General features: G+C 36.3%; 1 protein-coding gene across 4 annotated transcripts in view; it reads right to left on the reverse strand.

Annotated features, from left to right (window-relative positions):
* CSMD3 (CUB and Sushi multiple domains 3) overlaps positions 1-20,039 on the reverse strand; it is a 1,369,436-nt gene that overhangs the window by 1,164,810 nt on the left and 184,587 nt on the right. For all 4 annotated transcript variants that reach the window (XM_088844606.1, XM_088844605.1, XM_088844604.1 and 1 more), the window contains exon 3: positions 3,729-3,841. In XM_088844606.1, the coding sequence (XP_088700732.1) occupies positions 3,729-3,841 (113 nt within the window). The remainder of the gene's footprint in view (positions 1-3,728; positions 3,842-20,039) is intronic.

Below are 20,039 nucleotides of genomic sequence, written 5' to 3' on the forward strand. Positions count from 1 at the left end.
AATCTGTGAAAGTCACAGATGACTTACATTTATCAATTATTCTGCATTGGATTTGCAAATGCAATGCATATTTCAGGGCTTCACTCCACAGTCTGATTCAGGATATCTTATTAGAACCAAGAATCCTACATTTTAACACATTCTCCAGATGATTCTAGTGCATGTGGTCTGGTTTTGGCAGTTTGAAAAATACAGATAAATGCACAAATATCATTAATAAAGATCTCATAAATTCTAATACACAAGAACAATGTCTCAGGAAAGTTTAGAAGATAAATTAATTAGTGTAAAAATGATTATATAGAGGGACATGAAATGATAAACGAGATTCGGATATTAGGATCATTCTGATGATTCATGCACAGGCGCACATTTAGAGGACAGGCTTTGAAATTTCAAACCAAGTTTTCTAAACTTCACAATACACCAGTTAGGCCTTGATAGTGTCATTGGCTGTGGTTAAATAAACACTAGTAGCTACACCCTCTATGTAACACAGTTACATAGTGTTGCATGTGGTGTGGTAGGATTAATGAATCGTAACCTCCCAGGGGTCACTGGTGGTAAAGAACTTGCCAGCCAATGCAGATTTAAGAGATGGAGGTTCAATCCCTGAATCAGGAAGATCCCCTTGAAGAGGGCATAGCCACCCACTCCAATATTCTTGCCTGGAGAATTCCCTGGACAGAGGAGCCTGGTAGGCTACAGTTCACAGGGTCACAAAGAGTCGGACATGACTGAAGTCACTGAACATGCAGAAGCACAACGTACCCTGCCATACCCCAGAATCACTGGAACCTGTGAATATTACCCTGCAGAAAGGTCTGCAGGTGTCTGTTATGCTTATGTGAATTATGCTTGAGGATTTAAACTTAGGGAGATCGGGTCTACCTGTGTAATCAAAGCTCATCAAATGACGTTGGCCTTTAGAAGCTGAGAAATTTCCCCAGCTAAAGTCACAGATGAATGAGGAAAGAAGGTAGTAGAGAGATGAATTAAGAAGGGGAAGTCAGAGAGATTTCAAGTATGAAAAGGATTCATTGAACCAGTGACTAGCTCACAAATGTGGTCTTACATGCAAGGAAGAGAGATGCCTCTAGAAACTGTGGGCAATAGGTACTTTCCAGGGCATCCTGATAAGGGCCTAACCAGCTGACATTTTTATTTCAGCCATATGAAACGCTGAGCAGAGGACTAGCAGAGACTACCAGGACTTTTCAGCTACAGTTTTCTATGGTAGCCACAGAAAACTAATATTACAGGCTAGAAGATTCCCATCACAAATCAATACCTGATGATGTTCTGCAGTTTGATAACCAATCCCTTAATACTGCTTGGTTGCCTAATACCTTATATTAATATTTTAAGTCAGGATCTCCCATGCATACATTTAAATGTCATGAAGAAATATGAATTCATTTTTACTGAGGCAGAAAAGACAGAAATTTAATGTTGTATAGGTAGAAACAATGGAGAGCTATGAAAATATTTTTGAAACTATTTCATGAAACTTGATAGTCAAACCAGAAAGTATGACATCATTTCAATTTCCGATAATTTCAGCACACTTAGTACTTGCTGAAAGAATAAACTATCTTAAAATATCTTTATACTTTGATGAGCAGAGTTCGAGTTCTCTATTATGGAGCCTTTAATATAAAATTATTGTATTACTACCTTCTTAAATATTGCCAAAATTACACTTAAAATTAAACCTTTGTTTTATAGTGTTTGAAAGTGTGAATTAAGTTGCCAAGATAAAAGTATTCAGCTATTGTGAAAGCACCTTAAAAAATAATGATTATTACTATTACAATGTAGGAAATTAAATCATGGAATGCATCCTCTCCTGCTAGAGAAAGACAGTTCAGAAATATATTAGGTAGAAAATTGTCTTCACCACTACTGTGATATGGCATTATTTAGGGCATCAAAAAGATAAAATATTTTTCCTTAATTGTTTGCTAGAGGGTACTTTTTTCCCTAGGGTGAAAGCACTAGATGAAATTCTTAGCTTAAAACTTCACCCACATGCAAACTATTAAACTTTATACTAAATCAATCTATTTTATATATGATTTTTTTTCTAGTGTGCTCTTTAAACATATTATATTTTGAATTATTATGTGCTTTAGAAAGTGATCACCCTTGTTACTGTATTTGTATATGTTTTACCATGATGCTAGAGTTAATGTGGTATATTCTGGTTATGTGGTCCTGGGGACGTGAGCTGAATTTTGTCATGCAATTCCTATGGGTAAAAATCATACCCTTCCCTAAACTAGGTGAAATTTTATTGTCAAATCACAGAAGAAATTACAACTACATGACCTCAGTATATAAACCCTTGAGAACATATTCCTGGAGGAGGTAATGGCAACCCACTCCAATATTCTCGCCTGGATAATCCCATGGACCGAGGAACTTGATGGGCTATGGTCCATGGGGTTGCAAAGAGTTGGACATAACTGAGCACATGCACATACATGAGAAAAGTTTATTTTTGCCTTCAGAATTTTGTTTTTCATTTCACAAGATTCTGTGCATTTCTAACACCATCATCAGAGCCTGTGGTATCATCCCATTGTCAAACAATATTTGTATCGTGAAACATGAGTACACACACTATGTGGGATAAAGAAATATAAAGATTATTAATGGCTTCAAACTTCGATTTTTTGAAGGTTTCTTTGTTTTCCTCTTTCTGATTAAGGAATTATGGATCTGTGGAAATTATGGAATTATGGAAAGACTGATTTTAAATGAAAAATGTCGTCTTGACTCTTAATGAACTTTTCTCTTGATGCTAACTGTGGAGAACCCAAATTACAAGTTTATTTTATGGCAGATAGGCAAAATGCAGAGAATAGGGTGGAGTCTGTTTTGCCTGAATCTCAAATTAGGCCTGGCTCAGACAGTAAACGGAGAAGGCAAAGGCAAGCCACTCCAGTACTCTTGCCTAGAAAATCCCATGGACGGAGGAGCCTGGTAGGCTGCAGTCCATGGGGTCGCTACAAGTCAGACATGACTGAGCGACTTCCCTTTCACTTTTCACTTTCACACATTGGAGAAGGAAATGGCAGCCCACTCCAGTGTTCTTGCCTGGAGAATCCCAGGGACAGGGGAGCCTGGTGGGCTGCCGTCTATGGGGTCACACAGAGTCGGACACGACTGAAGTGACTTAGCAGCAGCAGCAGCAGCAGCAGACAGTAAAGCGTCTGCCTGCAATGAGGGAGACCCGGGTTCAATCCCTGGGTCGGGAAGATACCCTGGAGAAGGAAATAGCAACCCACTCCAGTACTCTTGCCTGGAAAATCCCATGGACAGAGAAGCCTGGTAGGCTACCGGCCATGGGGTCGCAAAGAGTTGGACACGACTAAGCAACTTCACTTCACTTTCAAATTAGGCCTAGTTTCCTTTCACTGACACATTTTGTTCTCTTTTATTAAGGTTGAAACCTACAATGATGCCATGGTTTCATCTCCTAAGATTTAAGGGAAAACTTTTTGTCTGTCTAGGTGCATTGCAATGAAGCATTAAAGCATACCAAATGTAGCTTTTTATTATGTATTGATGATTATCGAGAAGGTGAATCTTGGTATAGGATTTGATATAGCATGATGAGCTATGTCTTCTGTCCTCGTGATTTTTCTTCTATTTTTACCCTGGAGAATTTTGGTTTTGTTACAGTAAGTTGGGCATGGTCTTTTTATATTACCATCACTTACCTTCATAGTATACTTTAAATCCATGAGCACTAACTGCAAAATCACTGGTCAAACGTAGTGAGAATACAGATTTGGTACTCGTTACTGGTGGTGGCAGATGGAATCCTGTTAACCTAAAACATAAATGAAATTAACTGTTAGTTATAGACATTTTACCTAATAGAACTGAAAGAGTATTAAAAGTCATTTTTATCAAATCCCCAAGTTTTGTATACGTGTGTGTGGTGTGAATTAAATTCTGACATGTTGATTTGAACATGTCATTCATATAAAGTAATTACTATAAGTATATATAAACATATTTATGTCTGTATTATTACTGTTTATCATATCTATTACATATATCATTTACATTAGGATATTGATCAATTCAAACTTTGAGAAATAAGTTATGAGGCTGTGGACTTTCTGTGTGCATTTTAATTGCTGATTTTAACATTTAGAAGACATTTTTGTCAAATCATTTTCTTATTGTTTAAAATATATATAAAGAGTGGGAAATATTTAGAGAAATTTGATATTAAAAGAAGAAATGTGATCTAAATGTGAAACTATGAAACTGAAATGTCCACAAATGAAAAGTGATTTTGTTTTAACAGATTCTAGGAGGTTCTATTAAAGCTAATAGTTGCAAATTATTTTTGGTTAATAATTCATAATTTTACATAACAAATATTTGTCTGATATTTTGCCTATAATTTACTATTTTGCTAATAATTTATTGCATATAATTATAAGCTCAATTATGTAAAAGGTAATTTACAATTGACACTTTATAAACCAGAAAAGAAAAATTAAAAATAAGAAAAAGCACATTCATGGGATGTAATTTTTCTAAAACTAATGAAGATAAATTATTTAAAAATTTTTCTATGAATTTCCTTTTATATCACATTCTCATTTTTTATTCTTAATATAAGAGTAAGAATTGAAAATTTTATGTGATAGAATTATACTATTTTTTAATATACTTGCTATTTTTGCCTAACATTATTTAGGTAGGATTAGTCTGTACTGAAATTACATTTTTATTTCTGAATAGCATAAGTTCTTGTTTGTCTCAGGTTTATTTACTTTAAAAATTTACTAAGAACCCCAAAGATATTATGGGTTTGATCTATCGATACTTACTCTAAGTTAAAAAAGAAATATTTTAAAATGTACATTGATTATTTTAAAATATCCAGAATAAGCCCATTACATGTTGACATAAGTAATATCTTCATATTAAATAGATTTCTCCAAAGCAAAAAATGAGAATATATTGTACTCTATTTTTGCAAATCTCTTTAATATTTGGCCTATTAATTATTAGAAAATAGCTCTATTATCATATCTGCTTCTTTATGGAATATTTTGCAATATGTTATTTTGTTTGATGGGTATGAAGTGATGTGATTTCACTTATATATTTACTTTTAAAAGGGAAGAGTGTTCTAATAGCTTTTGCATGTAAAAATGGTTACTCTTCTTTGATACTACACAAAACCTTGACAGTTATAATGCTGAATTCAAACTGAATCAATTCATTTTTTGTACTCTGTAACATTAAATTCCTTTGGTTCACCTTGCTATTGTAATAGATTATATTTACTCATGCATTTTTAACATTATGTATACATTGGTCATTTGAAATATATTGGTTCACTGAGTTAGAGATCTTCCAAGTATTGATATATATTGATATATTTCATTATAAAATACTTAAAAATCACCTTTATTTTTATTTCTATTGAACTAACCAGAAAAATCTATAAATTTGGTGACGTTCTAAAGCTTGTAGTTGTGGACTGAAGTTTTCTAAAATTTTAAGATTTTAATTGAAAACTCAGATTTCATCATTGACAGCAAATCTGCCAGTTGTTTTTCTTGAAGTAACAAGTGAAGCTCGTTTTCTTTTTTTGGAGGGGCAAGGGAGAAATAGATAACAAATGCCTAAGTGTAACTAACCATAATTTACCTGTTAGTCATTCTTTCAAATAAAAATGTTGTTCCATGGAAAAATGTGGCGAAGTCTGCTGACAACTCAAACTGTTTTTCCTTCAGCCAACCATCATATTTTGGTAGGCATAAGGAAGTTTGTTTTTTTCATTTTGTCACACAGGTTGTTAAAAAGAGGAGAGTTACAGGATGGACATTTAATAAAATAGTTATAGCTTTAACAGGAACATTCTTAGGAACAACTGGGTTTCTTTTCTTTTTTTTTTGTACTGCAAGTGTGCAGCAGTAAAGAAAATAATGACTGATGATTACTAATGCAGTTTGAAGTTACTGACTTGTGTTAATGCACCAGCAGATTTATACCCACCATTACTAATGTACATGAGGGCAAATGTCAACACAGACAAAAAAAAGTGAAAAATGCCTTAGTAGTATTATGGAGCTTCCCTGGTGGCTCACATGGTAAAGAATTTGTCTGCAATGCAGGAGACCCAGGTCAGGGATCCCTGACCTGGGTCAGGAAGATACCCTGGAGAAGGAAATGGCTACCCACTCTAATATTCTTGCCTGGGGAAGTCCATAAACAGAGGAGCCTGGCAGGCTACTGTCATGGGGTCACAAAGAATGGGACATGACTGAGCAAATAACACTTTCACTTTGCTTTCAACAGTATTATAGAAATAGTTTTTATCTTATGGACTCCTGAAAATATCTCAGTTTTCAAGGATACATGGTTCACATTTTGAGAAGCACTATTATATAGGAATCTATTGCAATAAATATACCACAATTAATTCATTGACTCACTGTTGAACATTTGGGTTCTATGTACTTAATTCAGTATGTCTTCATCAACAGCCTTATGAAAGTTCACTTTTGGGATTTTCCTGGCAATCCAATGGTTAAGACTTGGTGGTTCCACTTCAGGGGAAGTGGGTTTGATCCCTCAGTTCAGTTCAGTCGCTCAGTCGTGTTCGACTCTCCACGACCCCATGAATCACAGCACACCAGGCCTCCCTGTCCGTCACCAACTCCCGGAGTACACTCAAACTCATGTCCACAGAGTCGGTGATGCCATCCAGCCATCTCATTCTCTGTCGTCCCCTTCTCCTCCCGCCCCCAACCTTTCCCAGCATCAGAGTCTTTTCCAGTGAGTCAACTCGTCGCATGAGGTGGCCAAAGTATTGCAGTTTCAGCTTTAGCATCAGTCCTTCCAATGAACACCAAGGATTGATCTCCTTTAGAATGGACTGGTTGGATCTCCTTGCAGTATAAGGGACTCTCAAGAGTCTTCTCCAACACCACAATTCAAAAGCATCGATTCTTCGGCGATCAGCTTTCTTCACATCCATACATGACCACGGGAAAAACCATTGCCTTGACTAGACGGAACTTGGTTGGCAAAGTAATGTCTCTGCTTTTTAATATACTATCAAGGTTGGTCATAACTTTCCTTCCAAGGAGCAAGCGTCTTTTAATGTCATGGCTGCAATCAGCATCTGCAGTGATTTTGGAGCCCCAAAAAATAAAGTCTGGCACTGTTTCCACTCTTTTTCCATCTATTTCCCATGAAGTGATGGGACCAGATGCCATGATCTTTGTTTTCTGAATGTTGAGCTTCAAGCCAACCTTTTCACTCTCCTCTTTCACTTTCATCAAGAGGCTTTTGAGTTCCTCTTCACTTTCTGCCATAAGGGTAGTGTCATCTGCATATCTGAGGTTATTGATATTTCTCCCAGCAATCTTCATTCCAGCTTGTGCTTCTTCCAGCCCAGCGTTCCTCATGATGTACTCTGCATATAAGTTAAATAAGCAAGGTGACAATATACAACCTTGACGTACACCTTTTCCTATTTGGAACCAGTCTGTTGTTCCATGTACAGTTCTGACTGTTGCTTCCTGACCTGCATACAGGTTTCTCAAGAGGCAGGTCAGGTGGTCTGGGATTCCCATCTCTTTCAGAATGTTCCACAGTTTATCGTGATCGACACAGTCAAAGGCTTTGGCATAGTCAATGAAGCAGAAATAGATGTTTTTCTGGAACTCTCTTGCTTTCTCCATGATCCAGCAGATGTTGGCAATTTGATCTCTGGTGCCTCTGCCTTTTCTAAAACCTGCTTGAACATCTGGGAGTTCACGGTTTATGTACTGCTGAAGCCTGGCTTGGAGAATTTTGAGCATGACTTTACTAGCCTGTGAGATGAGTGCAATTGTGCTGTAGTTTGAGCATTCTTTGGCATTCCCCTAGTCAGGATCAAACACCCCAATCTGTGCAGCCAAGTTTTTTTTAAAAAAATACAAAAGAATACACTCTTGAACACTCACATAGCAATTTCTCTAGATCATATAAGCAGTGGCTTTATTTATTTCTCTTTTTGATGCATAAACTATGCCCCACAAGGGACTTATTTGAACTGTTCTCTAAATTCCTTTGTGATTTCCTCTTTGTTCTGTGGTTAGAAATACATCTCTTAAATTTTAAACATACGGATTGCTTTAATTATATATATATATTTTTTTACCAATGTGTTTCTCATTTGTATTACAGTCAGATAACATTTTCTGTATGAATTTAATCCTTTAAAATTCATTCAGATTTTCTTTATGGTCAGATATTTGAACTTTTGATTATGTACTTAGTTTTCTTATACAGGAGAGCATATTATTTTCCTATTCCTAATTCAAGTTAACACATACTTAACACATTATTTTCTCACAGCTACATGTGTCTGGGTAGGTGTAAATTAATTGATTATCTGCTTAGAGTCTCACAAGGGTGAAATCATGATGTCAACTTGGATGCTTTGCTTTCTGAAAACTCTGAAGTTACGTCTGTTTCCACTTCCAAATTCAGAGGGCTGTTGCCAGAATTCAGTTTCATCAAGTTGTAGAACTAAGGACCTCATTCCTTGCTGGCTGTTGGCCTGGGGTCATTCTCAACTTTTAGAAATTGTGAGCATTTCTTGGTTTGTGGCTCCCTTCATCCATCTCCAGAGTAGGAAATGGCAGTCCAGCTTCTCATTCTTCAAATTCTTTAGTTTCTCTTTCTACCTCATCTTTCTGCCACTCCCTCTTCTGTCTCCAGATGGAGGAAGTTTTCTGACTCTTCTGCATCAGTTGGAGAGTTCTCTGCTTTTAATGCTCATGTAATTAGATTTGTGTCCAAACTGATAATTCAAATATCTTCCTATTATAATATCTGTAATATTAATTCCATTTTTAAAGCTTTTTTTGTCTTTGATATAGCATATTCACAGGTTCTGAGTGAACATTATTCTGAGATCATTTTTCCACCTGTCATAATAGGTATATATCAGGGGCTAGTTGCAGTATTCATTATATCTTTTGAATAAATTTGTTAATCTTATTCAGATCATCTCTGTAATAACTATTTGTAAATGCTGTTATTAGACACTGAAAGAGATATGCTTAAATCTCCCAATATGACTGTAAGTTTGTATAATTTTCTTTGTATATATGTCCATTTCAAAATATATTTTGAAGGCTCCATTATTTGGTATATGTAAGTAGGGAGGCCTGGCGTGCTGTGATTCATGGGGTCTCAAAGAGTCGGACATGACTGAGCGACTGAACTGAACTGAACGGAACTGAAAGTTTAAATTATTATTATATTTCTCGGTGAACTAAACATTTTGTTGTCACTCTGTTTCTGAGATGAATTGATCTTAAAATTTATTTTATTTAATAGTAATAAATCTACAACTTTCTTTATTAGAATTGGGCGGGAACATCTTTTTACCCTCAGGCTTTTGGTATTCTCATTCTTAAAACAGTATATCATTTATAACCAGAATATATTTGATTAATACTTTTATAAGATAATATACTTTTATAATCTAATATTATAATCTTGTTTTTTGATAATAAATATGTTCAATGAAATAAATTATCCATACAGATGGTTAGACAAGACAGAAGTATATATGCTACTGAATTATCACTGATTATACATGTTTCAAATTAAGAAATAAAACACTGCAAGCAATACTGAGTATCAGTTGTGCTCCCTGTAACTCAGTACTATTTCCATCCTAAGGATACCAACCACTACCTGACTTCTGATGAAACAAATCTGTTTTTTGGGTCTTAAATCTTTTATCTAAATGAAATCACATAATTATTTTGCCTCTGGCTTCTTTGACTCAACATTACCTTTGTGTTTTTTGGGGGGTGTTAGTTCTAAAAGATCTTGTAGGTCTTCATAGAACCGTTCAACTTTGGCTTCTTCAGCTTTACTGGTTGGGTCATAGACTTGGATTACTGTAATATTGAATGGTTTGCCTTGGAAACGAATAGAAATCATTCTGTCATTTTTAAGATTGCATCCAAGTACTGCATTTCGGACTCTTTTGTTGACCATGATGGCTACTCCATTTCTTCTAAGGGATTCCTGCCCACAGTAGTAGATATAATGGTCATCTGAGTTAAATTCACCCATTCCAGTCCATCACTGCAGATGCTGATTGCAGCCATGAAATTAAAAGATGCTTACTCCTTGGAAGGAAAGTTATGACCAACCTAGATAGTATATTAAAAAGCAGAGACATTACTTTGCCAACCAAGTTCCGTCTAGTCAAGGCTATGGTTTTTCCAATGGTCATGTATGGATGTGAGAGTTGGACTGTGAAGAAAGCTGAGTGCCGAAGAGTTGATGCTTTTGAACTGTGGTGTTGGAGAAGACTCTTGAGAGTCCCTTGGCCTGCAAGGAGATCCAACCAGTCCATTCTAAAGGAGATTAATCCTGGGTGTTCATTGGAAGGACTTATGCTAAAGCTGAAACTCCAATACTTTGGCCACCTCATACAACGAGTTGACTTACTGGAAAAGACTCTGATGCTGGGAAGGATTGGGGGCGGGAGGAGAAGGGGACAACAGAGAATGAGATGGCTGGAAGGCATCACCGACTCGATGGACATGAGTTTGAGTGAATTCCGGGAGTTGGTGATGGACAGGGAGACCTGGCGTGCTGTGATTCATGGGATCGCAAAGAGTCGGACACGACTGAGTGACTGAACTGAACCTTTATATTATTGTAGCAATAGTATGGAACTTAACTTTCATTGCTATATAGGATTCCATTTTATGAATATACTTTATTTATCCATTCTATTGTTGGTAGACTTTTTTTCATCCAGTTGGGTCTTTATTAAATAATATTGCCATACACATGTATTAAATATTTTGTAAGCATTTATGTGTATTTCTCTTGAGAATATACGTATTGCTACAATTTCTGGGTAATTTGGTAATAATTAGTTGTTAACTAATTTTCTAGTTTTTCAACATTATTTCTTAGTTTAAAGATGTAAAAATAAAGTATTTTACACTTTAAATGCTCAGAGTATCTTTCAGAAAAGGAAGAAAGATTGTCAGGGAAAATAAAAGGCAAATGATTTTGGAACAACAGCAAAGAAGTCTGAAAATATATTTTGCCTCATAAGACTTTATGATGGTATATATGATATTATGCTATGAATTATGGCCCTCCAAAATTGCTTGGACTTTAATCCCTGGAATATTTAAATATGTCACCTTATATGACAAAAGGAACTTTATAGATGTGATTGAGTTAAAATCTTAATAATAGGAAATTAGGAAGGATTGGGGGCGGGAGGAGAAGGGGACGACAGAGATGGTTGGATGGCATCACTGACTCGATTGAGACGAGTTTGAGTGAACTCAGGAGTTGGTGATGGACAGAGAGGCCTGGCGTGCTGTGATTCATGGGGTCGCAAAGAGTCGGACATGACTGAGCGACTGAACTAAACTGAACTGAACTGAACTGAACCCTAGGTTATCTGGATGGGCCAAAGTATTCACAGGTGTCCTTATCAAAGGAAGGTAGGAGGATCAAAGAGAGAGTAGGAGAGGAGACAGTGAAAGCAGAGCTTTGAGTGATGCAGTTTCTGACTATGAAACTAGAACAGGCACACAAACCAAAGAAGGACAAGCAGCTTCTACAAGCTGGAAAAGCTAAGGAACAGATTTTCTCCTGGAGTCTCCATAAGAAATGCAGTACTGCTGACACCTTGAGTTCAGCCCAGTTAAATTCACTTTGAACTTCAGTTCTCCAGACTGCAAGATAGTGAATTTCTGTTGCTTAAACTACTAAGTTTACAGTAATTTGGTGCATCAATATTAGGAAACCAATGCATAGCTCTCTTTTTGGGCTTTGAAATAAGCATTTTTAAATGTAGCTAAAATACTAACTTATTCTACAAATGAAAATACAGGTCCTATGGAACCTGGTGACCACTGTAAGTTATAGAAACCCCTGTGACATCATATAGAATAAGTAGACACAGAACCTATTGATGCAGCATTTATTTGAATATAATGTTTTAAAAACCTCTCTGTAGGTAAAACATGCAATTTTATCCTCAGATTAGAAGGCAAAAGGGACTGGGATATGTTAAACAACATGATCAAGTTCACAATAGAATCAGGTCCAAGACTATTACATGTTTTTGTGTCCCATTTTTTAGTGAACACCCTGTTCATTGTCCCATTGTCCTTGACACATGAATTAAATCTAAATAGTAACTATTTGAAGTATGAATGCACACACACACATTATTTTACATGCAATGTCAAGATTTTTATTCATCTTCAGATACATTAAATAATCCAATAATTTAGACAATATTTAGAACCTTTATCACTAAATTTTCCATGATAGAGAAGAACAATATGAAGATTTTTTCCCATTTATGAAAAGCAAGTTTTCTGAAATTATCTTTAAATACTCAGCATGTAGTGGCATGTTGCATAATGGGAGACTTAGTCTTCTTTTTCATTTCAGTAAGTGAGGAAAGATGTGTTTTTAAACTTATTTTCTGGATAGCTGTACCATTATGAGGATTTCCAGTAACTTGTTTTACTCCCTCCTGTGATACATTGCATGATTGATTTGAAAATAAATTTTCAGTTATGAATCCCATTAGTTACTTTTCTTTACAAGACTTCATTTTATAATTTGATATTTATGTGTGATTAGTTATTATGCATCTCTCTTTCTCCTTGGGCAAAAACTTCCTGAAGGCAGTGCTTGGTACTCAATAGTTTATCATTAGTGCTTTGTGCAAAGCATTCCATGTTAAGAGGCTCACTTACATGGTTAAATTAATGAACTGGAATGATAGGAGAATGTGAAAACATCATAATATTTTCCTTTTCAATCCAATAATTGTGTTCTTGGAACAGTGCTTTGAAGAATCATAAGACTGTAAAGAAATGTCGATCGTTAAGAAAATTCAAGTGGTCTATTTAGAGACTCTTATTCAGAGTTAGTTTTTAATCATGTTATTAATATCAAGAGTTAAAGGGAGACTATATATTTTATGTAAATATATTTGAAACATCTTTTAGGAAATAACCATGTAATTTAAAAACACTTTTCAGGTGAAGCTAATATGATTTGTATCAAATATAAGTTATGAATTATATGTGTTAATATATAATTTTATTATATATTTTAATATATATTTTAAGCATATATAAAAATACATTTTCTATGTCCTAGAAGTATATCCTGTTTTATGGATAAGCACATTTTTCCATGGAATTCAGATATTTGAGAAACAGTTTTTCATAAATTGTTTTATTACTTTGTCAATATTCCCTTCTTATTGATATATAATAAGGTTACATATTGAATGACTTTTTATGTCAAAGTGTAGTTTTGTTTTCCCTGAATTGAAACTGAAGAAATCACAGCTCAGAATTGATAAGTAAATTGTTTAAATCAAGATAGCTGATAGGCAGTGGAGCAAAGATATAGGCCCGTAACTCCCAACTCCAGTCTATTTCTCTTTCCCTATGATTTTCCCATAGGGGAAATGACTTTTACATGAGAGCAATGCTGCTAAGTCGCTTCAGTTGTGTCCGACTCTGTGCGACCCCATAGACGGCAGCCCACTAGGCTCCCCCGTCCCTGAGATTCTCCAGGCAAGAACACTGGAGTGGGTTGCCATTTCCTTCTCCAATGCATGAGAGTGAAAAGAGAAAGTGAAGTCACTCAGTCGAGCCCGACTCTTAGCGACCCCATGGACTGCAGCCTACCAGGCTCCTCTGTCCATGGGATTTTCCAGGCAAGAGTACTGGAGTGGGTTGCCATTGCCTTCTCCAACATGAGAGCAATATGAATATGTAATTCATTTTTTCTCCACAGTGCCCATATAAGTTTCTTAACAAATATTTGGAGTATATGAAAACATGATTTTACCCACATAGTAGCTTTAAGTAGTTGAGGCTGATAAAAACTGTATAATAATCATGAAGTCATTAAATTAAATGCCAGGAAAGTAATGGGGGATCATCATCTGTGTATGTTAATACCTTATGGGAAAGATTATTAGTGGCAAAGATATTTCCCTATTAGGAAAACTAAATAAGATTAGCAAACACATATGTCAGGGTTAAGTCCTTGAATTATGCAATGTAAGTTTCCTTCAGATATGATTTTTTATAAAAGTTAAAATTTGAGGAATGGCCAATTAAGTGTTGAAATATATTAATCTTGCTACATAGCTACTTTGTGGTATGCTATCACAACAATATTGTCTCTTACCATAAACTTGATGTTTAAAATTGCAGGTAAACTCAGATTAGAGAACAATGATTTCCCTTTAATACACTTAGTTTCATGAACAAATCATAGCATTTCCTCTATTTCACATTTGTATTTGGAGAATGTCTTTTCATGAACTACTTTACACAATTGTTCCACTAAATCCTCTCATTTGACAGAATGGCAGAGCATGTTGGTTGTTTTTCATCTTACTCTTAATAGTTTCTAATGTATAACCCCTGTTCTACCTTTTCCCTAATCCCACATGCACCTCTAATCATATTTTAGCCTTTTGTTACTTACCAGGCAAAACACTCATCAGAAACTGTGGAATATTCTAAAATTCACACACTTAAAGCAAGTGGTCCTATCACTTCTTATGCCTGCTTTAAGATGAAAACATTATTTAAGCATTTCCTCTTAAAAGATTCAGAAACATTAATGATATTTCATACTTTAATGAGTTAGTAGTAACAGGGAGAATGAAATGACTAACTCGTAACTTTATATTAATGACTCTAATGAAAAGTACTAAAACAATTATTTAGTAATTTATGCAAAACTGATAGAAATTTAAATTACCAGAAAGTCAATTAAAATGTCAATGCATATGCTTCTTAAATAATTGGCGGCTTGTATAAAATTTTCTTAAATTAATGGCAATGAATATGCCATTTTACAGCTTAATACAAAGGAAACCTTTGAAACATCAAGATTGGGGGATAAAGATGATACCTGTATCATTATCTAAATGTATATATCACTTTTAACAGTAAGATCTTATTGTTTCTGGGAGACTTGAGCATGAAGTATGATTAGATCTATACTATCTTTAAAAATGTAATTAATGTCAAAAGTAAACATTGACTATATATATAGGTATATAGTTCCTAGCAACTGATTACAGTATTTTAAACTTGCTCTAGTTAAGAGAATTAATATAAAAGTCACAGTTTTTAATTAAATGGCTATTAGCATATTACTACATATAGTGAGATAGAGGGAGAGCAGACATGAGGAACGTAAAAAGAGGAAGAGAGAGAGAGACCTATATTTAAAAATTGGTGATGAGGTGCCTCTACAAAGATTACATCATGACCATTGCAAGCTGCTGACCTTCAACACCCCCGAAAGAAGTTCAGGGTGAAAATCAGGAATGAGGCACTCTGTGCTCTGAAAAAAAAAAACAAAAAACCTGGCAGAACAGGCCTTCAGATACTTAGATCTTTTCAGAAAAAGGTTTTATGAGTTCCAATTCTTGCATCTTCTCAAACCTAGAAAAACACTGACGTCATTAATGGTGAAATCTGCTTTGGCTATTAAAAATTTTTTTTTTTTTACAATTAAAACTCAAAATAGAGTAGCTATGGTTCAGAAATCCTGGGATATAACTATTTCCCAGCTATCCTGAAAAACGATATTATGGGTGTGATTTCAGATTAGACGCTGTGACCTAATGTAGAACTTAATGCTCCTGTAATGCATTTTTGCTTCTGTACTTTGCTTGTTGCTTGTAAAACCAAAGTTACTCCATTTTAAGATAAGGTTGTTTTTAAGTAAAGATTCCTAAAATTGTTTTTGAAAAAAAAAAAAAAATCCCAGGATCTTGTGATTTTTAAGTAAGAGAATTCACACGAATGGCCTGCTATATTTTTTGGAGCCTAAGAAATTGCTGCTGCTGCTGCTAAGTCACTTCAATAGTGTCCGACTCTGTGCGACCCCATAGATGGCAGCCCACCAGGCTCCCCCGTCCCTGGGATTCTCCAGGCAAGAACATTGGAGTGGGTTGCCATTTCCTTCTCCAATTAAGAAATAGCTGCTAAATGTTAATTTCATTAGTGCTATGACTCAAAGTTCATTGTGCTTTCATCTGCACTCAGCAGCATACTGAGGCTAAGATAAATTATACGATAAAACCAGCATTCCCATGTGCCCAATATGCTACTGGAGATCAGTGGAGAAATAACTCCAGAAAGAATGAAGGAATGGAGCCAAAGAAAGAACAACACCCAGTTGTGGATGTGACTGGTGACAGAAACAGGGTCTGATGCTGTAAAGAGCAATACTGCATAGGAACCTGGGAATGTTAGGTCCATGAATCAACGCAAATTGGAAGTGATCAAACAGGAGATGGCAAGAGTGAATTTCGATATTCTAGGAATCAGTGAACTAAAATGGACTGGAATGGGTGAATTTAACTCAGATGACCGTTATATCTAGTACTGTGGGCAAAAATCCCTTAGAAGAAATGGAGTAGCCATCATAGTCAACAAAAGAGTCCGAAATACAGTACTTGGATGCAATCTCAGAAACGACGGAATGATCTCTGTTCATTTCCAAGGTAAACCATTCAAAATCAAGGTAATCCAAGCCTATGCCCTGAGCAGTAATGCTGAAGAAGCTGAAGTTGAACAGTTCTATGAAGACCTACAAGACCTTTTAGAACTAACACCCAGAAAAGATGTCCCTTTCATTATAGGGGACCAAAATGCAAAATGAGGAAGTCAAGAAACACATGTAGTAACAGGCAAATTTGGCCTTGGAGTACAGAATGAAGCAGGGCAGATGTTAATATAGTTTTGCCAAGAGAACGCACTGGTCATAGAAAACACCCTCTTCCTACAACAAAAGAGAAGACTCTACACAAGGACCTCAACAGATGGTCAACACCGAAATCTGATTATATTCTTAGCAGCCAAAGATGGAGAAGATCTATACAGTCAGCAAAAATAAGACTGGAGCTGACTATGGCTCAGATCATGAGCTCCTTATTGCCAAATTCAGACTTAAATTGAAGAAAGTGGGGAAAGCCAACAAACCATTCAGGTATGACCTAAATTAAATCCCTTCTGATTATACAGTGGAAGTGAGAAATAGATTTAAGGGACTAGATCTGATAGACAGAGTGCCTGATGAAATATGGATGGAGGTTCATTATATTGTACAGGAGACAGGGATCAAGACCATCCAGAAGACAAAGGAATGCCAAAAAGCAAAATGACTGAGGAGGCCTTACAAATAGCTATGAAAAGAAGAGAAGTGCAAAGCAAAGGAGAAAAGGAAGGATATACCCATTTGAATGCAGAGTTTCAAAGAATAGCAAGGAGAGATAAGAAAGCCTTCTTCAGCAATCAATGCACGGAAATAGAGGGAAACAATAGAATTGGAAGGACTAGAGAGCTTTTCAGGAAAATTAGAGATACCAAAGGAACATTTCATGCAAAGATGGGCTCAATAAAGGGCATAAATGGTAGGAACCTAACAGAAGTAGAAGATATTAAGAAGAGGTGGCAAGAATAAATAGAAGAGCTGTACAAAAAAGATTTTCACGACTCAGATAATCACGATGGTGTGATCACTCACCTAGAGCCAGACATCCTGGAATGTGAAATCAAGTGGGCCTTAGAAAGCATCACTACGAACAAAGCTAGTGGAGGTGATGGAATTCCAGTTGAACTATTTCAAATCCTAAAACATGATGCTGTGAAAGTGCTGCACTCAATATGCCAGCAAATTTGGAAAACTCAGCAGTGGCCACAGGACTGGAAATGGTCAGTTTTCATTCCAATCCAAAAGAAAGGCAATGCCAAAGAATGCTCAAACTACCACACAATTGCACTCATCTCACACGCTAGTAAAGTAATGCTTAAAATTCTCCACGCCATGCTTCAGCAGTATGTGAACCGTGAACTTCCAGATGTTCAAGCTGGTTTTAGAATAAGCAGAGGAACTAGAGATCAAACTGGCAACATCTGCTGGATCATGGAGAAAGCAAGAGAGTTCCAGAAAAACATCTATTTCTGCTTCATTGACTATGCCAAAGCCTTTGACAGTGTGGATCACAGTAAACTGTTTAAAATTCTGAAAGAGATGGGAATACCAGACCACCTGACCTGCCTCTTGAGAAACCTGTATGCAGGTCAGGAAGCAATAGTTAGAACTGGCCATGGAACAACAGACTGGTTCCAAATAGGAAAAGGAGTACATCAAGGCTGGATATTGTCACCCTGCTTATTTAACTTATATGTAGAGTACATCATGAGAAATGCTGGGCTGGAAGAAGCACAGGATTGCTGGGAGAAATATCAATAACCTCAGATATGCAGATGATTCCACCTTTATGGCAGAAAGTGAAGAAGAACTAAAGAACCTCTTGTTGAAATTGAAAGAGGAGAGTGAAAAAGTTGGCTTAAAGTTCAACATTCAGAAAACTAAGATCATGGCATCTGGTCCCATCATTTCATGGCAAATATATGGGGAAACAGTGGAAAAAGTGTCAGACTTTATTTTTCTGGGCTCCAAAATCACTGCAAATGGTGACTGCAGCCATGAAATTAAAAGACGCTTACTCCTTGGAAGGAAAGTTATGACCAACCTAGACAGTATATTAAAAAGCAAAGACATGACTTTGCCAACAAAGGTCCATCTCGTCAAGGCTATGGTTTTTCCAGAGGTCATGTATGGATGTGAGATTTGGACTATTAAGAAAGCTGAGCACCGAAGAATTGATGCTTTTGAACTGTGGTGTTGGAGAAGACTCTTGAAAGTCCCTGGGACTGCAGGGAGATCCATTCAGTCCATCCTAAAGAGATGAGTCCTGAGTGTTCATGGAAGGACTGATGATGAAGTTGAAACTCCAATACATTGGCCACCTGATACGAAGAGCTAACCATTTGAAAAGCCCCTGATGCTGGGGAAGATTGAGGGCAGGAGGAAAAGGGGATGACAGAGGATATCATTGGATGGCATCACCGACTCAATGGACATGGGTTTGGGTGGACTCTGGGAGTTGGTGATGGACAGGGAGGCCTGGCGTGCTGCAGTTCATGGGATCAAAGAGTCTGACACAACTGAGCGACTGAACTGAACTGAATGAAATATCCTACTATTTTAACATTTTCTTATCATCCCATGATAGAGGAAGAAAATCTTAGGACATTAGCTGAAATCTTTACCTGTATTAGCCCTTCTGTAGATGTGTGGACTAATCATGTAGTGGTACTCTTGGAGGAGAGTCTAGAGAGACTAGGTTACATGTTAGGTAAAATCCAAAGGAGAGAGCAGACATGAAAATTCATAATAACATAGAATTCAAGATTTGGTTATAGGTGAAGGCTATAAAGAGGAAAGTATATAGCAGGGACCCTGGAGCAAATAGAGTAAAAAGTTGGATATTTGCATACAATGCCGATATCAAAATGTTATGTTCAGAGGTTACTATTTATATCAAACTTTAAAAGGCAGATAGAAAAGAACTTTTTCTTACCAGACTATTTCCTTTTGAGTGCAAAGTAATTGATATGCTGTCAGTCTATCTGTTTGCCTCATGGATCATAGCCTTGTCATGGTGAAGAGGCTTGTGTAACTCAATGAACCTATGAGCCATAATGTGCAGGGGCACCCAAGATGGACGGGTCATAGTGAAGAGTTCTGACCTAAACATGGTCCACTGGAGGAGGAAATGACAACTCACTCCAGTACTCTTGCTTTGAGAAACCCATGAATAGTATGAAAAGGCAAATATAGAGCACTAGAAGATGAGGCCCCGAGGTCAGAAGGTATCCAGTATGCTACTAGGGAAGAGTAGAGGGCAATTACTAGTAAATTAAAAAGAATGAAGCAGCTGGATCAAAGTAGAAATGCTTAGTTGTGGATGTGTCTGATGGTGGAATTAAAGTCCAGTGCTGTAAAGAACAATATTGCATAGGTACATGAAATGTTAGGTCCATGAATAAAGGTAAGTTGGTTGTGTGGTCAAGCAGCAGATGGCAAGATTGAAC

This window comes from Moschus berezovskii, chromosome 16 (assembly GCF_049115385.1).
Source record: "Moschus berezovskii isolate FMDL1 chromosome 16, NW_MosBer_1.0, whole genome shotgun sequence".
NCBI classification, from domain to species: domain Eukaryota; kingdom Metazoa; phylum Chordata; class Mammalia; order Artiodactyla; family Moschidae; genus Moschus; species Moschus berezovskii.